Source organism: Prionailurus viverrinus, chromosome A1 (genome assembly GCF_022837055.1).
Source record: "Prionailurus viverrinus isolate Anna chromosome A1, UM_Priviv_1.0, whole genome shotgun sequence".
Taxonomy (NCBI): Eukaryota; Metazoa; Chordata; class Mammalia; order Carnivora; family Felidae; genus Prionailurus; species Prionailurus viverrinus.
In genome coordinates this window covers 173,246,896-173,266,050 of record NC_062561.1, presented here as the reverse complement: position 1 = coordinate 173,266,050, position 19,155 = coordinate 173,246,896, and the positions used below count along the sequence as shown (strand labels likewise).

At 40.6% G+C, this 19,155-nt stretch overlaps 1 protein-coding gene across 1 annotated transcript in view; it reads left to right on the top strand.

Moving 5' to 3' along the window:
• The window catches only part of REEP5 (receptor accessory protein 5), a 40,291-nt gene extending 22,828 nt beyond the window's left edge, over positions 1-17,463 (top strand). Inside the window, exons 4-5 of the mRNA XM_047863575.1 lie at positions 10,143-10,311; positions 15,085-17,463. Of these exons, the coding sequence (XP_047719531.1) occupies positions 10,143-10,311; positions 15,085-15,134 (219 nt within the window). The 3' untranslated portion in view covers positions 15,135-17,463. The remainder of the gene's footprint in view (positions 1-10,142; positions 10,312-15,084) is intronic.
• The last annotated feature ends 1,692 nt before the right edge of the window (positions 17,464-19,155 follow it).

Below are 19,155 nucleotides of genomic sequence, written 5' to 3'. Positions count from 1 at the left end.
CTTCTCCTACTACATAGCCCCTCAGGCCAAAGGAGCACCCTTTGCTCCCCCAGCAGCATTAGGAGGAGATGCTCAGAAGCTGTTACACACAGCTCAAGGGGACAGAGCAGGAGGGGATGGGGAGGAGCTGCCCTGCTACTTAGTTCCACTCATTTTCCTCAGTGCCTCACAAGGACAGGACTTCTATGCCAAAACCTCTGTTTTAGGGGCGCCTGGGTGGCTTAGTTGGTTTAGCGTCAGACTTCAGCTCAGGTCATGATCTCACGGTTCTTGAGTTCATTCTTGAGTTCGAGCCCCATATCAGGCTCTGTGTGACAGCTCAGAGTCTGGAGCCTTCTTCGAATTCTGTGTCTCCCTCTCTCTCTGCCCCTGCCTTGCTCCCACTCTCTTTCTTCTCCCTCTAAATGTGGGAAAAAAAAATTTTTTTTAATGGGCAGGAAAGGGGCTCCCTGGGTGGCTCAGTTGGTTCAGCATCCAATTTCAGCCCCGGTCATTATCTTGCAGTTTAAAAGTTCGATCCCCCCATTGGGCTTGCTGCTGTCAGTGTGCAGCCCACTTCTGATCCTCTGTCCCTCTCTCTCTCTGCCCATCTCCACTCTCTCCCTCTCTTAAAAATAAATAAGTATATATACATATTAAAAAATGGGCAGGAGACCTGAATAGACATTTTTCCAAAGAAGACATACAGATGGCCAACAGACACATGAAAGCATGTGTCTTTTCAGCATTACTTATCATCAGGGAAATGCAAATCAAAACCACAGTGAGACGTCACCTCACACCAGTCAGAATGGCTAGTGTCAAAAAGGCAAGAAATAACAAGCATTGGCAAGGATATGGAGAAAAGGCAACCCTCATGTCCTGTTGGTGAGAATGTAAATTGGTGCAGCCACTGTGGAAAAGAGTATGGAAGTTCATCAAAAAATTAAAATTCTATACCATGTGATCCAGTAATTCTATTACTGGGTATTTACCCAAAGAAAATGAAAACACTAATTGAGAAAGCTATATACACCTCTGTGTTTTTTGCAGCATTATTTACAATAGCCAAGGTATGGAAACAATCTAAGTGTTGTCAATAAATGAACTAAGTGAAATAAAGATGTGATGTGTACACACACACAATGGAATATTACTCAGCCATAAAAAAGAATGAGATCTTGCCATTCACAGCAACACGGATGGACCTAGAGGGTCCATAGCTGTAACTATGCTAAGAATAGTAAGTAAGAGAAAGATACCATATGTGACTTTACTTATATGTAGAATTGAAAAAAATGAACAAACAAAAACCAGAAGCAGACTCATAAACACGGAGAACAAACTGGTGTTGCCAGGAAGGAGGAAGGTGAAGGGGCTTGACAGGTACAAACTTCCAGTTCTAAAATAAATAAGTCACGCGGATGAAAGATACAGCACAGGGAATATAGTCAATAATATTGTAATAACTCTGAATGGTGACGGATGTAACTCTACCTGTGACGAGCATTGCATGGTGTATATAACTGTCAGATCACTGTGTTGTACACCTGGAATTAATATAATATTATAGGTCAACTATACTTCTATAAAAAAAAAAAGACTTGGAAAAAACTAGTACACCCATACAGTTAAATGGAATGAAATGATTCACATCTATAGAAATGTTTGTATAATTCATTAATTATAAAAAATTGGTAAACATTACATATAGTGGGACACCATTTATGGTAAAAAAAAAAAAAAGAACTACATAGTTAAAAAATTTAAATGAAAACATGCTCATTATAATTTCTTAATTTTGAATAACGTTACCACAGAATGCCTTGTAAGACGACTGAAGAATTTTCAAGCAATTTTTTTTTAAAAAGCCTGTGGTAGCAATTAAGATTTCAAAGGTTGCTGCATTCTCTGTGTGTTTTTGTTATTCAAAGATGTTTAGCATTTATGTTTTTATAATCTTATTTGGATGTCACATATTTTAAACTACAAACAACTTTGAAGTCCTTCATAAGATCCATCTAATAGTAGTGACATCACAGTGCAGTCTCTAAAGGAAAGAGACTTGGCTTTGCCTTGGGCCCACCTGCTTGCTGCAGAGAACAGTATCCTGACAGCAGAGCCACTCACACCAGTAGCTGACCTCACACTTCGAAAACATGAGCAAGCCTGACTCCAGCCCGCTCCTGATCTCTTCTGCTAATGGAGGTCACAGAAGGTAAAGAGAGGATCCGAAATACGAGATAATCACCAAATCATTTATAGTTGGTTTTGAAGTACATTACAAAAATTGCTTTGCAGCAAAATTTTCTTCCTTAATGTAAAAGGAATGTGCATCCATTAGTAGTCTCAGGGCATCCATGAGAATTTACTGCATGTTCCAAATAGATAATATACTTGAGATCATTAAAAATGGATTATGCTGTCAATCAAAATACTTTCTTCTTGCTGTAGTGCATTTTCTGAGTGGCTTCAGAGAACACACTGAGAAGAAGCCTCTGAATTGCAGAGTGGGTAGGAGAATATCCTGTGTTAAGGACTAGCATAGACCATATGCCATGTTACAATCACATGGTGATTGTGTGGAGTATGACAAAGAGATCCAAGTAAGGACATGTTTAATATTTATCTTTTGCAAAAAAATGATCTTTTGCAGAATTAGTATTATTGGCATTTCCCCCCATTTTTCTTTCTTTTTTTTTTTTTCAACGTTTATTTTTGGGACAGAGAGAGACAGAGCATGAACGGGGGAGGGGCAGAGAGAGAAGGACACACAGAATCGGAAACAGGCTCCAGGCTCCGAGCCATCAGCCCAGAGCCTGACGCGGGGCTCAAACTCACGGACCGCGAGATCGTGACCTGGTTGAAGTCGGACGCTTAACCGACTGCGCCACCCAGGCGCCCCAGCCCCCCATTTTTCTAAAGCAGCCTATGATTGGAGAAAATAAGAGGAACCAATGATTAGGCATCAAAGATTAGTAGAAAAGATAGTATGTAATCTGTCGCACTAGAAATAGTGGACCGTGCCTGCTCAGAGCTTTGCTCTGAGGTCTGCCTTTACCAGGAGGTTTTAAAAATAAATACAAAAGCCTTTTTTCTCCCTCTGATTATAAAAGTAGTGTATTTTCATTTCTTTATTCAGAAGACATTTATTTAGGACTTCTGTGTGCCAGAATCTGTTCTAGGTCAGAAGGATACTTTGGTGAATAAAACAAAGTCCCTGTTGTTGTATTGTTTATATTCATTTGTGTGTGTGTGTGTGTGTGTGTGTGTGTTGGGACATGTTTTATATAAGGAGGAAAATAGCATTTGTAATCGTATCCCCGGTCACATGTTAGTCTTCCTATTTTTTTAATGTGCAAGTATATTGGTCCAAGTACATAAAGACACACAGAACCATGTATATATTATTGTTTTAACCATATATATATATGGTTGAGACCACATTTTATACATAATTCTGTATCTAGCTTGTTTCAATTAACATAATACTAGGAGTATTTTCTCATGTTATTCAGTATTCTTTGGTAAACTGTCTAATCCATTATCGATAGCAATGTACTAATTCCCCAAATGATAGACATTTAGGACATTTATCTCACTTTATCACATTTTAATGAGTGACACAATGAATAGCTTTGTATCTTCTCTTTACACTCATTTAGATCACTTTCTAGATTAGTTTTTTAAACAAAACTCTGGTGACTCTTAGTCCTGACTTAGACTGTCACCTGTACTACTGCACCTGTGTTGGAAAGCAGAACATTTCTTAACTTCATAAGAGGCAAAGACCACAGGGAAGACTTCCCCTTCACGTGTTCTTTTTTGAGCTCTTATTTGTGCATGCTGGGCAGTCTGTTTTAGCTTTCGCCTATCACTGTTCTTGTGGCTACATTGCAGAAGTTTCCCTATGGATTTTGTTTCTGATCAGGTGATTGTAGTGTATCAGCAGGTCGCTGATGTGTTGAAATGTGGGTGTTTTGTCTTTTTTGATATTAACTCAGTTCTGACCAGGCTGGTCCCAGAAACTGCATATAAAGTGTATCCCTACCTTGGAAATACCTCTTCTAGAAGAAAATTGGATGGCGACAGCCATTAGAACCACAGACAGAATTATCTGGCCTGCTGTAATCTGTAATTTAAGGATTTATCAAATGAGAGCTCATAGTGCCAGGAATTCAGCCAAAATAGCACAGACTCTGGACTGCAGGTAAGAGTGGGTTTGTGTTTGCTTGTGATTGTGCTGTCAGCGGGCACTGTGAGGATCTGTGTCGTTCAGGGTACTCCTGGGCTCTAGAATAGTTATGTAGGTTAAATAAAGGGAGTTGTAAAAGCTGGTGACTGAATATAGCCATGAGAGTTGAACAGTAATTAACTTTATTTTTTAATACAAGAAAGCTATTTCATTTGAAAACTGGAAAACGCTAATGACATAGGTAGAGAGCAGTAATTATTTTACTGTCCCAAGATGATAGCTACAGTGCCCTGGAAAGAAAGGAGCAGACCAGAGTGAAGCCTAATCACATTGGAGAGGTATAAAAATATAGACACTTGGCTCTGGTTCTGCCTGGTAGTCTTGCCTTAATTCATTCAGAAAAGATGAATGAGTCAGCTTTTCTGGATTGCTGAGGGGCTGAGGTATTACTTGGGCAGATAATATTCCAGAGATTTACAACAACAGTAAAAACTGTAGGATTTGGTAATACCACTACCGTCTTGTATACTTTCTTCAAGTACATTAATTTGTGACTTTCCTAAAATCTTAGAGAAGAGAAAATGGACTCTCAGAGAGGTTGTTTATGACCTTCCCTAAAGTCATAAAATAAAGTAGATACCAACTCTTTGGTTCCTAATCCAGTGAGTTCTTTCCATTTCACCTTGATGCCTATACTTATGCTGAGGGTTTCTAGGTCTGCATCAATAGTAATCCATTCCTGAAAATTAGATACTCTACCTGGAAATACCAGCCAGGAGACTATTTCCTACAATCTTAAATGGTAAAAATTAAGATATATACATCTAAAACTCCATACCAGTTTCCTAAATATTAGTAAAACACAGCAAAATACCTCTATATAAGTAACAAATGTGTTAGTGTGTTAGATGCTAACACCAACACTTCTTGTTTTCCAAATTGTTGACATAGTTAGTAAAAAATTATCACTTAGTATGTAGTAGTACATGGCACCTCTAGGATACTCCGCATACCGTTGTTGTTGTTTTAGCTATTTATTTTGAGAGAGAGCGCATGTGTGCGAGTAAGGGAGGAGCAGAAAGCGAGGGAGGGAGAGAATCCCAAGTAGGCTCCACACTCAGTGTGGAACTCGATGGGGGCCTCTGCATAGGGAATTCTAACTTACTGTCAAGAATGTAGTTTTTCCTTTTTCTCACACATCATTTTGTTTAAATTGTTGTGTTTTGGGTATATATGTATTAACATTACCTATATAAGCAACCAGTGGAAAACACTGTATGATGTTTGGATGTTACAAACCAGAAGTCTTCCACAAGGAAATGTTAACTACAGAGATGGTCTATAGGGTCTGCCTGGCTCTAAGCAGAGGAAATGGAAGCTAAAGCCAGGGAAAAATGCAGTTACTTATTTCTGTATTTTGGGTTACTACAAATGGCAAATTATGAAATTTGCAATTAAGAAAATCAAGGTTTCTCTGGCAACATCTTCTTATAATTCATTAGGATAGCCAGCAAGCCCAGCAGGTGCTAGAGCAGAGTCTCTGAGAAAACTAGCAGGAAACATGAAACCACTCACACATACTGAGGTGCTGAAGGTATTTCAAGGATTGGCTTCATTGAGAGGCCTGGACCTGTAGCAGAAGGTCTTACGATGCCATGTGTGTGTGAGGGCTTGGTGGAGTTTGGGTTGGTTGCACAGATGTGTGTGGTGAGACTAGGAGGTGGCTGGTCTGAATGTTTGCTCTTCCCCTTCCTTTTGCCATGCTTTTCCCCCACTGCTTCTCTCTTAACATTCCATCTTTCTGCTGTTATGTTCAGTAAATGAGCTGTGGAGTCTGTCACACATCAGGGGTAGGAGGTTTGAGGGAGGATTGGCTTAAAATCATAACTTGGAGATTATGACAGGGAATTGCATTTGGTTGAGTGCTTGGATATGGGAAGCAGCCTTTGTAGTCCCTCCAGTTCAGAAATTCTCAACCTTTTGGAAATATATGGAGGAAATTTTGTTTGTAGCTGTAAATAGTCAGTGATTTTACTTAGTGTTTTATGGTGTTGTCTAGTATAGTTTGGCTTGAACATTTACATGTTCAAGCGTTTATTTTTTGAGAGAGAGAAAGCACAAGCGGGAGTTGGGGGCAGACAGAGAGGGAGACAGAATCTGAAGCAGGCTCTAGGCTTTGAAGCTGTTAGCACAGAGCCCGATTCGGGGCTTGAACCCACGAACCATGAGATCATGATCTGAGCCAATGTCAGACGCTAACTGACTGGGCCATCCAGGTGCCCTAAAAATATATATTGTTTATGATAAATTACTTTCACTTTATTTTTCCTTTATATTAAAGTTAGAGAACTTCTTGATTTTGTTTTTTTGGTAATTATATGCGTAGGTGTGTCATTATTTTAAGTTTTATTTCAGGTACTAAAAGTGTTAGAAATGAATTGTTTAAAAAGGGTATCTATTGGTTCTGAGATTTGATTGTAATTACCCCATTTAAAGCTAATCAGTTAGCCTGTTACTGTTTCATGGCTGTTGGTGGAAGACAGAATTGTTGGAAGAAAGTCTCAGCACTCCTAGATGTTCCAGATATTTCTTATTTTCTCACAAAAATCTATGTGAGGTAGATTTTTTTTTAATTTCAGCTAATATATTTTTATATTAGAGAGTCTATACAGATTTAGGCAATTAAGTTACATACACAAGGTTTGCCTCACTAGTAAATGGCAGAACCAGGACTAGAGCTCAGTTTCTCTTGAGACCATTCTTTAACCTCTATCTACTATAATATATAACTCTTTTTTATTTTATTTTATTTATTTTTTTTTAATTTTTTTTTTCAATGTTTATTTATTTTTTGGGGGACAGAGAGAGACAGAGCATGAATGGGGGAGGGGCAGAGAGAGAGGGAGACACAGAATCGGAAACAGGCTCCAGGCTCCGAGCCATCAGCCCAGAGCCCGACGCGGGGCTCGAACTCACGGACCACGAGATCGTGACCTGGCTGAAGTCGGACGCTTAACCGACTGCGCCACCCAGGCGCCCCTATAACTCTTTTTTAAAATGTTTGTTTATTTTTGAGAGAAAGAGAGAGAGACAGAGCTCAAGCAGGGAAGAGCAGAGAGAGAGGGAGACACAGAATCAGAAAAGCAGGCTCCAGGCTCCAAGCTGTCAGCACAGAGCCTGACATGGGGCTCGAACTTACGAACCACAAGATCATGACCTGAGCCTAAGTCGGACACTCAACCCACTGAGCCACCCAGGTGCCCCTAACTTTCTTATTTTTTTTTTTTAATTTATTTTTGAGAGACAGAGTGAGACAGAGCACAAGCAGGGGAAGGGCAGAGAGAGAAGGAGACATAGAATCTGAAGCAGGCTTCAGGCTCTGAGCAAGTGTGTAGCACAGAGCCCAATGCAGGAGTTCGAACCCACAAACCATGAGATCATGACCTGAGCCGAGGTCGATGACTTAACCAACTGAGCCACGCAGGTGCCCCAGCCCCTGACTCTCTTAAAATCAATTTGTTAGGTGGAGAGAGCTGCATATTTTTAGATCAAGATTTTTAATTTGGTATTCCTTGTTCTGTATTCTTACTAGTTTCTAGTTTGTTTGATATCTCAGTTTCTGGTGGAAGTGTTAAAAATCTATGAGCGTGGAATTTCTCCATTTATACAATTATGACTTTAATTTACATAATTCAAAGCTATATTTGGAAGTTATCTATAATTATATAATTATAAAATTATAAAAACAAATGGTATAATTATATAATTACATATATATATACATACAAAGTTATATATAATTACGTCTTCAAAGATACGTAGGTTTTATGTGAATCTACTTGGCAAATTGTTTTCCTTCTTTATCATTGCCTTCAATAATGTTTGTGTATGGTTAATATTACTTTATAAGCTATTTTGAGAGTTGGTATTTGTCTGATACATCTCTTTCAATCTATTTTTTTTTAAGTTTATTTATTTTGAGAGAGAGCAAGTGGGGGAGGGTCAGAGACAAATGATCCCAAACAAGCTCTGTGCTGTCAGCATGGAACCCAATACGGTGCTCAATCCCACAAACTGTGAGATCATGTCCTGAACCAGAATCAAGAGTCTGGATGCTTAACCAGCTGAGCCACCCAGGCGCCCCTCTTTCAACTCCGTTATTTTCAGTGTTCCTAGTTGGTTTTGCCTTAGGTGTGTTTCTTACAAGAAACATATAGCTTTACTGTATTTTTTTTTAGTCTAGTCTGATAGCCTGTCTTTTGAAAGCTAGCCCCCTGCTCTCCTGTGTCCAACAAATTCTAGTTCATGAGTGTTACTTTTCCAGAGTTCTATAGTTCAGATAATCTAGAGAGGGTAATTTGTTGAGAACCTGTGTTTTGCTTTGTATTTTGAGTGTAATACAAATGCAATACAAATTTCTCAGAGCCAAAATGGTACTGATGGAGTGAGCTTTGGGGCACAAATATGTGCATTTTAAGCCCAAGGCTTTGTTACTGGTTTAGTCCTTTACCAAAAGCTTTTCATCTCTAGAGCAAACATAAACTTACAAAAGCATTGTGGCTTCTCAGTTATTTGAATACATTGTTTGGTTTGGAATAATAAGGACTAAGGCTGTGGAGTTTAATGGACAGCAGAAGAGGTGCGAGGTTTTTTCTTTAAGGGGAAGTTGTAAAAGGTACAGATTTGGAATCTCAAGAAAGGACTTCATTTTTTATATCACCTGGCTATGTTAGAATCTTTCACCCTAAGAAAATCCAGTAGGCTGGTTATTGAACTTTCTAGGGAAATGAGCAGGTCGCTGTGCATATCCCCTTTTTTGCTCAGTGTCTTAGATGAGAATAAGCGGCTGGGACAACTAAAAGGGCTAAGCTGTTGGCATTTGAATAAACAGTAAGACTTTTGGGGGGGCATAAATATAAGGTGACAGTTCTTGTTAATAAAGTTTTTAGGGCATTATTCTGGTCTTTTTTATTTCAAAAAAAGTTTTTAATGGTTATTTATTATTGAGAGACAGAAAGCATGAGCATGGGAGGGGCAGAGAGAGGGGGAGACACAGAATCCGAAACAGGCTCCAGGCTCTGAGCTGTCAGCACAGAGCCTGACACGGGGCCCGAACTCACGGACTGTGAGATCATGACTTGAGCCGAAGTCGGACGCTCAGCCGACTGAGCCACCCAGGTGCCCCTGGTCTCTTTTTTATTTCAATGGCAAAGTACAGCCATAAAAGAGTTGGGAAATGATATCTACATTTAAAGTGGAAGATGAACAATTGATTGTAAAGATTCCTCGAAGGCAAAAACTGAGATTCTGCTGAGTTTGTCTATAACAGGATGGATACATGTGACAGACCTACTGGGGTAAGCCAACTAAGAACAAGCTTCACAGGTTTCTTTAGACAGTTTTTTTTTTTTTTAATCTATTTATTTTGAGAGAGAGAGAGAGAGAGAGAGAGAGCACAAGTGGGGGGATGGGCAAAGAGACAGAATCCCAAGTAGGCTCCACATATGGTCAGCATGCAGAGCATGATGTGGGGCTCAAACCCAAGAAACCATGAGATTGTGATCCGAGCTAAAAGGAGTCAGTCACTTAACTGAGCCACCTATGTGCCCCTAGACAGTTTCTTTACATGTGCAGTTAAGTACTATGTTTCTTAAACTGATTTTTAAGAGTTTTGATTAATAGAACTTCTTGCAGCCATAAACTAAAAAGTGATCCAAATTAGGAAGGAAGTTAGGCCGTCAGATTTGGTGTGTTTTACCTTTCTGTTTTCAGTCTCAGCATTACTAGGTCATGATTTGCCAGGTGTTTTTTCCGTCCAAGAAAAGGGCACTTGTAGCCTGCAGAAAACACTGGAAATGCTATTGGAGAACATAGCCGAGGCAGCGGCATCCATAGAGCAGAGGCGGCAGTGTGTGTTGTCAGGATGCCCACTGCTGTCCCGTAACCTGCTGACTCTCATTCTGTGCAGTGCGGCTTCCTGTTGTGGTGCATGGCCCCAAGCCCTTCTAACGGGGCGGAACTGCTGTATAAGCGTGTCATCCATCCTTTCTTCCTGAAGCATGAGTCCCAGGTGGACACTATGGTGAATGACTTGAAGGACAAAGCCAAAGAAACTGTAGATACCATCACTAAAGAAGGTAAGGCCCAGGAGCAGCTGGGTTCAGCAGGTGAGAGGACATGGGAAGTACTGGGCCTAAATAACAAGCTGCTTCTCCCCTTTCCTATCAGCTTTCCTCAGCCAAATGCTGAGGCCACCCTGGGATTTCTTTACTAATACTTTGCCTGTCGCCCTTTACTTTTTCCAAGATTCTCCCACCATGCCACATTTAATGCACTGTTTAGTCAGCACATTAGGAAAAATGACTTTCCTGTGGTGGGCAGAGATTTTAGAGAATCATCTGTGTTTATATACCAGTACAATCTCTTTAATTCATTTCAGGTTGAACTGTTTCAAATTGCTTTTGTTAGAGGTCAAGAGAATGCCCTTTCACGTATCCAGATTCATTCATTCATTCAACAAGTATTTATTTCTTGAGGTGCTTAATATGTGCCAAGCATGTTCATAGCACTGGGGATGAACCAAACAGACCATACTACTTGAACTCATGAAGCTTATACTCTTGTTGAGAGATACACAGTAAAAATTTGAAATTACATGATATAGTTAGAGTATACAGAGAAAAATAAAGCAGATAGATAGGGAATACCAGGGCTGAAGGGAAAGGTACAATTTTAAATAGAGTGATTTAGGGTATCCTCACCAAGAAGACTGTTCTGAATCAGACTTGAAAGAAACCATGGGGAAGAATGCTCTTGATAGAACTGCATGTTTAAACTGGAGGCAGGAGCAGTATGGGTGGAAGGGAATGATCTAGAGGAAGAGAAGAAGGAGATAAGGTCAGAGAGGTTGGGGAGTGGAGGCTGGAAGACCGATCAGGTAAGGCCTTATAGGCTTTTGTAGAGGCTTTGGCTTTAACTCTGTGAGGTGGGGTGCTGTTGGAGAGTTTTGAGCAGAGGAGCAACATATCCACCCTGTGTTTAACAGGCCACTGTATTAAGAATAGACTGAAGGGGGATGGGGAAGAAATCAGGAGACCAGTTATAAGGTGTTTGCAGTGATCCGGCTGGAGAGGACGATGGTGGCTTGGCTCATAGTAGTAGCAGTAGGGGGCGAGAAGTCATTGGATTCTTGATATGTATATTTTAAATGTTTATTTATTTATTTCTGAGAGTGTGGGGAAGGGGCAGAGAGAGAGGGAGAGAGAGAATCCCAGGCAGGGTCTGCACTGTCAGCATAGAGCCTGTTGTGGGGCACGACCCCACAAACCATGAAATCACAACCTGAGCCAAAATCAAGAGTCCGTTGCTTAACCGACTGAGTCACCAAGGAGCCCCAGGATTCTTGATATATTTTGAAGGTAGAACCAATAGGATTTGCTTATGGACCAGGCATGGAACATGAGAGAGGAGTCATGCATAAAGCCAAACTTTTCAGCCAGAACACATGGAAGGAAAGAATTGTTGTAGAGATGGGGAAGACTAGATAGAGCAGGTTTAGAGGGGAAAATAAGGAATTCAGTTCTGGACATAACTTTGAAGTGTCTATTAGGTACCTACATGGAGTAGTCAGGCAGCTAGTTGGATATATATGTTGAGAATTCAGAGACAGGTTTGGGCTAGAGATATACATTTGGGGGTCACCAGCAGGATAGTAATCATGGGACTAGGTGAGATTATTAAGTGAGTGAACGTAGTTAGAAAGATGAGGTCTGAGGCGGTGGCCCCCAATGTTTAGAGATTGGGGAGATGGGGAGCAACTGATAAAGTGGACTGATAAGGAGCAGTCAGTTGTGGTAGCAAGAAAACCATGTGACTGATGTCCTTGGGGCCAAGTAAAGAAAGTTTCAAAGTGGGGAGTAGTCCATTGTGTCACCTGCTGCAGACACAGGTCAAGTTAGGTAACGAGTGAAAACTGACCATTACACTTGGTGGTGAGGAAGGCACTAGTGATCCTGACAGAACAGTTTATGGAGTGGTGGGACCCAAATGCTGATTGGAATGGATTTGAGAGATGGGAAGCAAGGCTGAGAGAATGTAGGTCTTTTGGGAAATTTCCTGCAAAAAGGAGAAGACTGTGGCTGCACCTGGAAGAAGGAACTAGGGTCCTAAGGATGTGCTTTTTTTTCTTTTTCCTAAAGTAGAAGGAACAAAATATGTCTTAAAATTAGTGGGAATGATCCAGAAGAGAGCAAAAACGTGGGTATGAGTGAGGGAAGAGCTTCTGGAGCTCCATCCCCAATTAGACCAGAAGAGATGGGAACCAGAGTAGGAACAGGACTGGTCATGGGGCACAGAGGTTGAGAACACGAGTAGAGATGCCGGCAGGTGAGTGCCTGTGATGGTGGGTGCCTACAGAAGGGACTTTCCCACTGCTTCCCATTTCTCAGTGAAGTAGGAAGGTCAGCGGAGAGAGGATGGGGAAGATGGTGATAGAAAGAGATGGTATGAAATAGGTACCTAGGACTGGGGTCAGCAGACGTTTTCTGTGAAGGGTCAGATAATAAATGTTATTTTTTGTGGGCCATCAGCTCTTGCTTGGGACTCTCAGCTCTGCCACTCTAGTGTGAAAGCAGCCCAGATGAGTAACCAGTGAGTGTGACCGTCGGTTGCTGGCCACTCCAGGACCGTGGGAGAGTGGACGGACTGGGGCAGTGCCACGTGACTGTCAGGAGTATTACAGGCTCATTTGAAGTTGTGTCAGTGAACTTAAAGTGAGGCCAGTTGACACACTTAGCTCCGCAGCTGCAGAGCAGGTGGGGCTCTGTGCCAAGGCCAACTGAGTAAAGAACCATGAAGTGAGAGAGGGACCAGGGAGTGCTTAGTGTCTGATGGTGGAACTTCAACTGGCCGAGGAGGGAAGGGACGGTGGAAAAGGTGGTGGGGGAGGACTCTGAATCAGTAGAACAGAGGGCGTGTGCTGCACAGCTGGGCGTGGTGGGGGAGAGTGGGATGCTGGACACTGAGATTATAGAGGGACTGCGGTCACAGGTAGTGATGAGGATCGTGGAATGAGTGCCTGGGGTTGGGAGAGAGGTGGGGGTTGGTAGGATGGAGCGTAAAGGTTATTGGAGGGGACAGCCGAGAGGCCAGGATACTGGCAAAATACTGAAATCACCAATAACTAAAATAAGTTTGGAGTTAAAATCTTAAAGAAATGAGGCAGCATAACCTAAGAGTCTGAGATGACTGGAAAAAGAAAGGCTGGTAGCAGATATAATCTGATGCCATGAGATTCTGAACGTGGCAATGGAGAACAAAGACAGCTTACCAAACCCTCCAGACCCACTTGTACTAGGGTCAAGGAAGAAAATAAAAATAGCCACTATCTGAGAAAGCAGTGTTCTCAAGAGACAGCCAGATTTCTGTAAAAGCAAGAAGGTGAAAGAAACTTTCGGAGAGATGGATGGGGATAGAAGAGGTTTTGCTGATGACTGGGTCTTGAGTTCCAGAGGGCACAGAAAGGGTTTTATAAATTGGACAAAAGTAGTGAGGGATGTAGACTTATCATTTTGTTTGGAGAGCTCTGTGGTAATTAGAAAGTGGGAGAGGAGAACTGACCTGACCACTGGGCCAGTAAGATCCCCAAGACAGCTCTCCAGCAGTGTGGATATGTTCTCCCTGTTGCCCTTCACACACTCCTCTCTCCACTGGACTTCTCTCCCAGGCATACAGCTCCAGTCTACTTGGATTCCTTTTTCTACAGTTTTAAGTGTTTTCTGACTTGTAGCCTTCATGTCCTCCCACCTGGGGACTGCCAGTTTCCTTTTAAGAAGTTTCCTTCCTGTTCCTTGCCTCAGCCAAAGCAGCAACCTCTGGCGATGTCACTTCTGTCTAGTTCACTCACATTGCTTAGACCCTTGGTTCTTAGATGTCAATACTCTAAAATCCAATTTTACTTTGATACATTGCTAAACAGGAGTGTAAGAATGAAAATAAATTAGGAGGAACTTGCATGCTGACTCATTTTAGACTTCAAAACTTCTGGATTCCTCAGGAAGTAAATTTTTACAATGGGCTAGTTAAGAGAGAGGCTGCAATTTCTGGTTAACTGTTCAGCAACTTTAAGTGAAGGGAGAACAGCACTCGGGCAGCTGGTGAACAAGGAAGGACTGGCAGTGCTTCACCCTGGGCCCCATCAAAAACAGGTGCACTTTGTGGATTCTCCCAGGAGGCCCTGGAGGCTTCCATAACACCCCCATCCCCCATCTCACACTCCACACTAGTTCTTACAGCATATTCCATGTCACTTGGTAATTAGGAAGAGGAAGGCTTAGTCTCCCACAGATACAAGAATATTTTCTTGATGAGTGTAGTATCTTGCCACCAACTCAAACACTTAGAGGGAAATGGTGGCACAATGAAGAGAATATAAAGGTGTATAAATATTCCATCATTTCTGAGGTGTAGGAAGGAGGAATTTCTGTGATTTTTTTTTTTTTTTTGTCACCATGGGATAGATGACCTAGTTGTCATCAGACTGAGACATAGTCAAATTAAACAGGTGAGCACCCAGACACAAACAAGAATTTCTTGCTTGTACAGAGGAACACTACATGCCCAGGGAATCCCTGCTTCTTGTGACACCTGAAGGAGGGTAGACGGCTTAGAGGAGATGGTTACTGTACAGGGTTAGGCTAGACGACCTTAAAGAAATATGCTAGGGTACTCAGGATCTGTGCTCTGAAGAGGTCTCTCTCTGGTCCACTTCCTGGAAACTCTCTCAGCCCTGCCACAAACCTCAGTGTGTTCTCATCTGGATATGAGTCATCCAAGTTGCTATCTAGTCACTACATTAGGAACAGAGCTGGCATTACAAATAGTCTTGACACAGTTTTCTTCCCTCCTAACAGCCAAGAAAGCAGCAGTGAATTTACTTGGTGAAGAAAAGAAGAGCACCTAACTGCTGACTGGATGAGACCTTTCTGCCCTCTCTGTACCTGCCTATTAGCGCTTGATGTTATATTAGGGACTGTGGTATAATCATTTTAATAATGTTGCCTTGGAAACATTTTTGATATATTAAAAAAAGGAATGTGTGTTTTTTTGGTTTCTTTTGCTTACTTTTACTGTCTATATACATAGGGGGCATTTAAATTTAATGCAATGGGCAGCGTCCAAATTTTTGGAAAATATATTTTGCCTCTGGGAAGGAAAAGACATGTGTTACCATCCTGTAGGAAATAGAAACTTGAAATTCTATATCCCACAGGCTTTGTACTTCAACAGGCTCTCTCTGCATGCATTTTCTCTGTACTTCTATTTTAGGATACTCTTTAAGGTTCTACTTCATGTAATGTACAATTTTGTATGAAATGTTTTTAATGTATTTGTGCATACATATGTGTAGGGAAATGTTACTGTCTGACTGTGACATGTATAATGCTCACAGGGAGCGCCTGCCAAAAAGCTGAAGGTTCCAGTGTGCTGGTGTGATCTGTTAAATAATATCTCAGAAAATTAAAACAAATACTGATGTTTCCAGTGAATAGTTAAGTGATAAATGAAGTTCGGTGGGGGTTGGCCTGGTTGTTTCGCTAACTTTGTAGCAGCTGAATACCAGAATAGATGTGTAAAGCAGTCACTTTGGTGATAGATGGGGAAATGTACACACACACACCAATAATATACGGCTCCCAACTTCCTGTAGAACTAGTAATGTCTTGTGGCCTTAAAAAAAAAGCTGATTATAAACTTTAGATTTGTCTGTTTTAAGATGCTATAATGGAAACCATTCCTGGTTTCTTCTTCAAAGCTTAGTAATATGTTGGTTTAGTCTTGTTTCTTTACTAGTCTTTTTTTTTTTTTTTTTTTTTGAAACTAGCCTAAGGAACCTCTAGACTTTCCCACCTCTGATTACAGGTATGTTCTTGTTTCTGTCATTAGCAGCTACATGCTAATGATGACACCAGGCTCTTAGACCAAGGCTGGGAGAATGAAAGGATGATCTAACCTATATAATCCAGTTGACAGTGAAGTCAAACTGCTTTCACCTTCTTTCTCTGGCCTTTAAAGTCAAACAAACAAGAGGCCTTCCTGGTTTAAATTTCAGTCATTTGTGGTCCATTTAAATGCCTTCATCTTTATACTCTGTTTTGATAAATTGCAGATAACCACATAGTTTAAGTACAGAACAAAAATTTAACATTAAGGTTTCTGGTTTGATCTGCCAACTTACAGGAACTTCAAAAACTGAGCATCCTTCTGAATTAGACTACACTGACCAAACAAAACCAATTATAACAAAACAAGTTTAATTATCCCGTCTGTAAAATACTTTTTAAGGCAAAAAGGAGATAATTAGCTCTCCTTTGGATAACAGGTAAGATCATAATGAAATCTCGTGATGTAAAAAATACCAAAGATATCAAAAATTAGGGACAATATCAGCTAAATATTATAATATGGATCACATTATTTATTTTTTTCCTGTACGACAGTGGTAATCACAAGGCATCTTATTAAACTTACCTTAAAGGAAAAAAAAAAAAAACTTAGAAAATAAGCAATTAATTATCAGCAGAAAATCAAGCCTTAGATTAAAAAAAAAAAAAGTTCCTCCAGGAGTACTTAAGTTCCTTTCCCCATAATAAAGTACACTTTTCTTGGTGGCAGAAGAATGAAAATTAGCAACTTCTAGCATACAGAATATATAATCAGGGTGTCAGCATGTAGAATGTATAACTTTCAGTATACAAAATACCAGGCAAGAGGGGGAAGCGTAAAAGTTACTATTGCTCATAACTACTTACAGGCTGATACCAGTTTAAAAACTGCTATAGTAAGAAAATATATTCTGAATGCGATTATTTTGTCCTTACAGCTTTTTCCTGCAGTGCATTCTGTAAGAAATTTAAGTTCCTGTTTTTGGCAAAGTGTACATACTAATGACAGAAGTTAATGAGTTGAGCAATTGTGTCTGTTTAAATTTCCCAGATAACATATTGCCATGGCTAGAGTATTTGAAAAACTAATTGAGCCTGTGTCTGGCTAGAAGACAAGCATTTATGTGTACATGAATGGTGTTTCAGGGGTAAAATCAAAGAATCTCCCCAACAGTTCTTCCCTTACTTGAAAGCTTTCAGATCAACAGTTACTGCTACTCTGGGGAAAGTTTTCTATCCATAGCCTGAAGAAAATGAGCATAGCCATTAAATAAGTTATCACCCATCCTGAAGATGTGATATATTAAATGGAAATGGATGTAAATAAACTTCTGTTATCTCACTGAACTGTTACGTTTCATTTTATTTTCTGGGGCTTAAGAGAATCTAGAATCATTTAAGCAATATCTGAAGTAAAATACAGGTAAATGAACCTTAAACACTGCTGTTCATTAACCCCATTGTTTACCTGGCCTGTAGTCATCCCCTGGTGGTTACTACCTGTCAGAGGAAAAACTCCCAAAGGAAAACAACCGTGAAAAGCTTTTAGCAATAATTAGCACTAGATTTAAAAGAAACCTAAGTTGCTTTCTACTGCATATTTCGTTACACCCAGTCTCCTAGAAGTTGGTTGCCTGTAAGTACATTTTGATGTAGCAAACACTTCCTGCATGTGCCTGCAAATTACTCTATACTTAAGAAGAGACCAAGGAAGGAGGAACTTGAGAATTTTATCAAAAATGTCTGCTTCTGGGGGGCGCCTGGGTGGCTCAGTCGGTTAAGCGTCCGACTTCAGCTCAAGTCACGATCTCACGGTCCATGAGTTCGAGCCCCATGTAGGGCTCTGGGCTGATGGCTCAGAGCCTGGAGCCTGCTTCGGATTCTGTGTCTCCCTCTCTCTCTGCCCTTCCCCCGTTCATGCTCTCTGTCTTAAAAATAAATAAACGTTAACAAAAAAAAAAATTAAAAAAAAAATGTCTGCTTCTGGAGGGCATGCTTTGGTCAGCTTTGTCTTCCACATCTGCTTTTACATGTCTGTATGTCTAGAATCATGGTGTCTAGAGTGAGAGTTCACATCCTGAGCCATCAGATGATATTAAGTTATATGTAGTACAGTAGGAAAGTAATTATGTTTGAGAATGACCTTCATTAAATCTTTTTCTGGCTCTTTATTACAATATTAGCTTATAAAATCTATAATATACATCTCATAGAGTATTAAGAACAATAAGAAGGTTCTTTGGTTAGATCAGTTGGTTTTCAAACTTCAGTGTGCAGTGGAATTTCTCTGCAGGGGAGGGGATTGTTCTAACAGATTGCTGGTCCCATCCAGAGTTTCTGATTCAGTAGGTCTGGGGTGGAACTGAAAAATTTGCATTTCCAATAAATCCCCAGGTAATGCCGATGGTCCAGAAACCACACTTTGAGATAAAACCATCGGGTTAGACAAACGCTACCTCTACACTTAGTATACAGTGGTTTTTAGATCTGGCTGCATATTACAATCACCTGAGCAGCTTTCCAAAAATGCTGGTATCTCCCTCCACTACCAGAAATTCTGGTATCTACTGTGATACCCAGGTGCCAGTATGCTTTTAAAACTCTAGGGTGATTCTAACATGTAGCCAGTGTTAAGAACTTGTAGAAACTACTACTGGGGTCAAGAATCCCAAGGTCTGCAGTTTACCTTCGCTCATATTGGTTCATATTGTGTTTCCTAATGTTGCTATAACACATTGCCACAAATTTAGTGGCTCAAAACAGTATAGATTTAGTAGCTTACAGTTCTGGAGATCAGACATCCAAAAGGGTCTGCATTCCTTCTGGAGACTAGGGGAGAATCCATTTCCTTGCTTCTTTCAGTTAGAAGCTGCTTGCATTCATTGGCTTGGGACCCCTTAGCACTCTAGCTTCTACTTCCCTTTTATAAAGATCCTTCAGATTACAGTGGGCCCACCTGGATAACCACTACTTTCTCCAGCTGAAGATTCCTAATCACACCTGCAAGGCCTTTTGCCATATGAAGTAATATTCACAAGG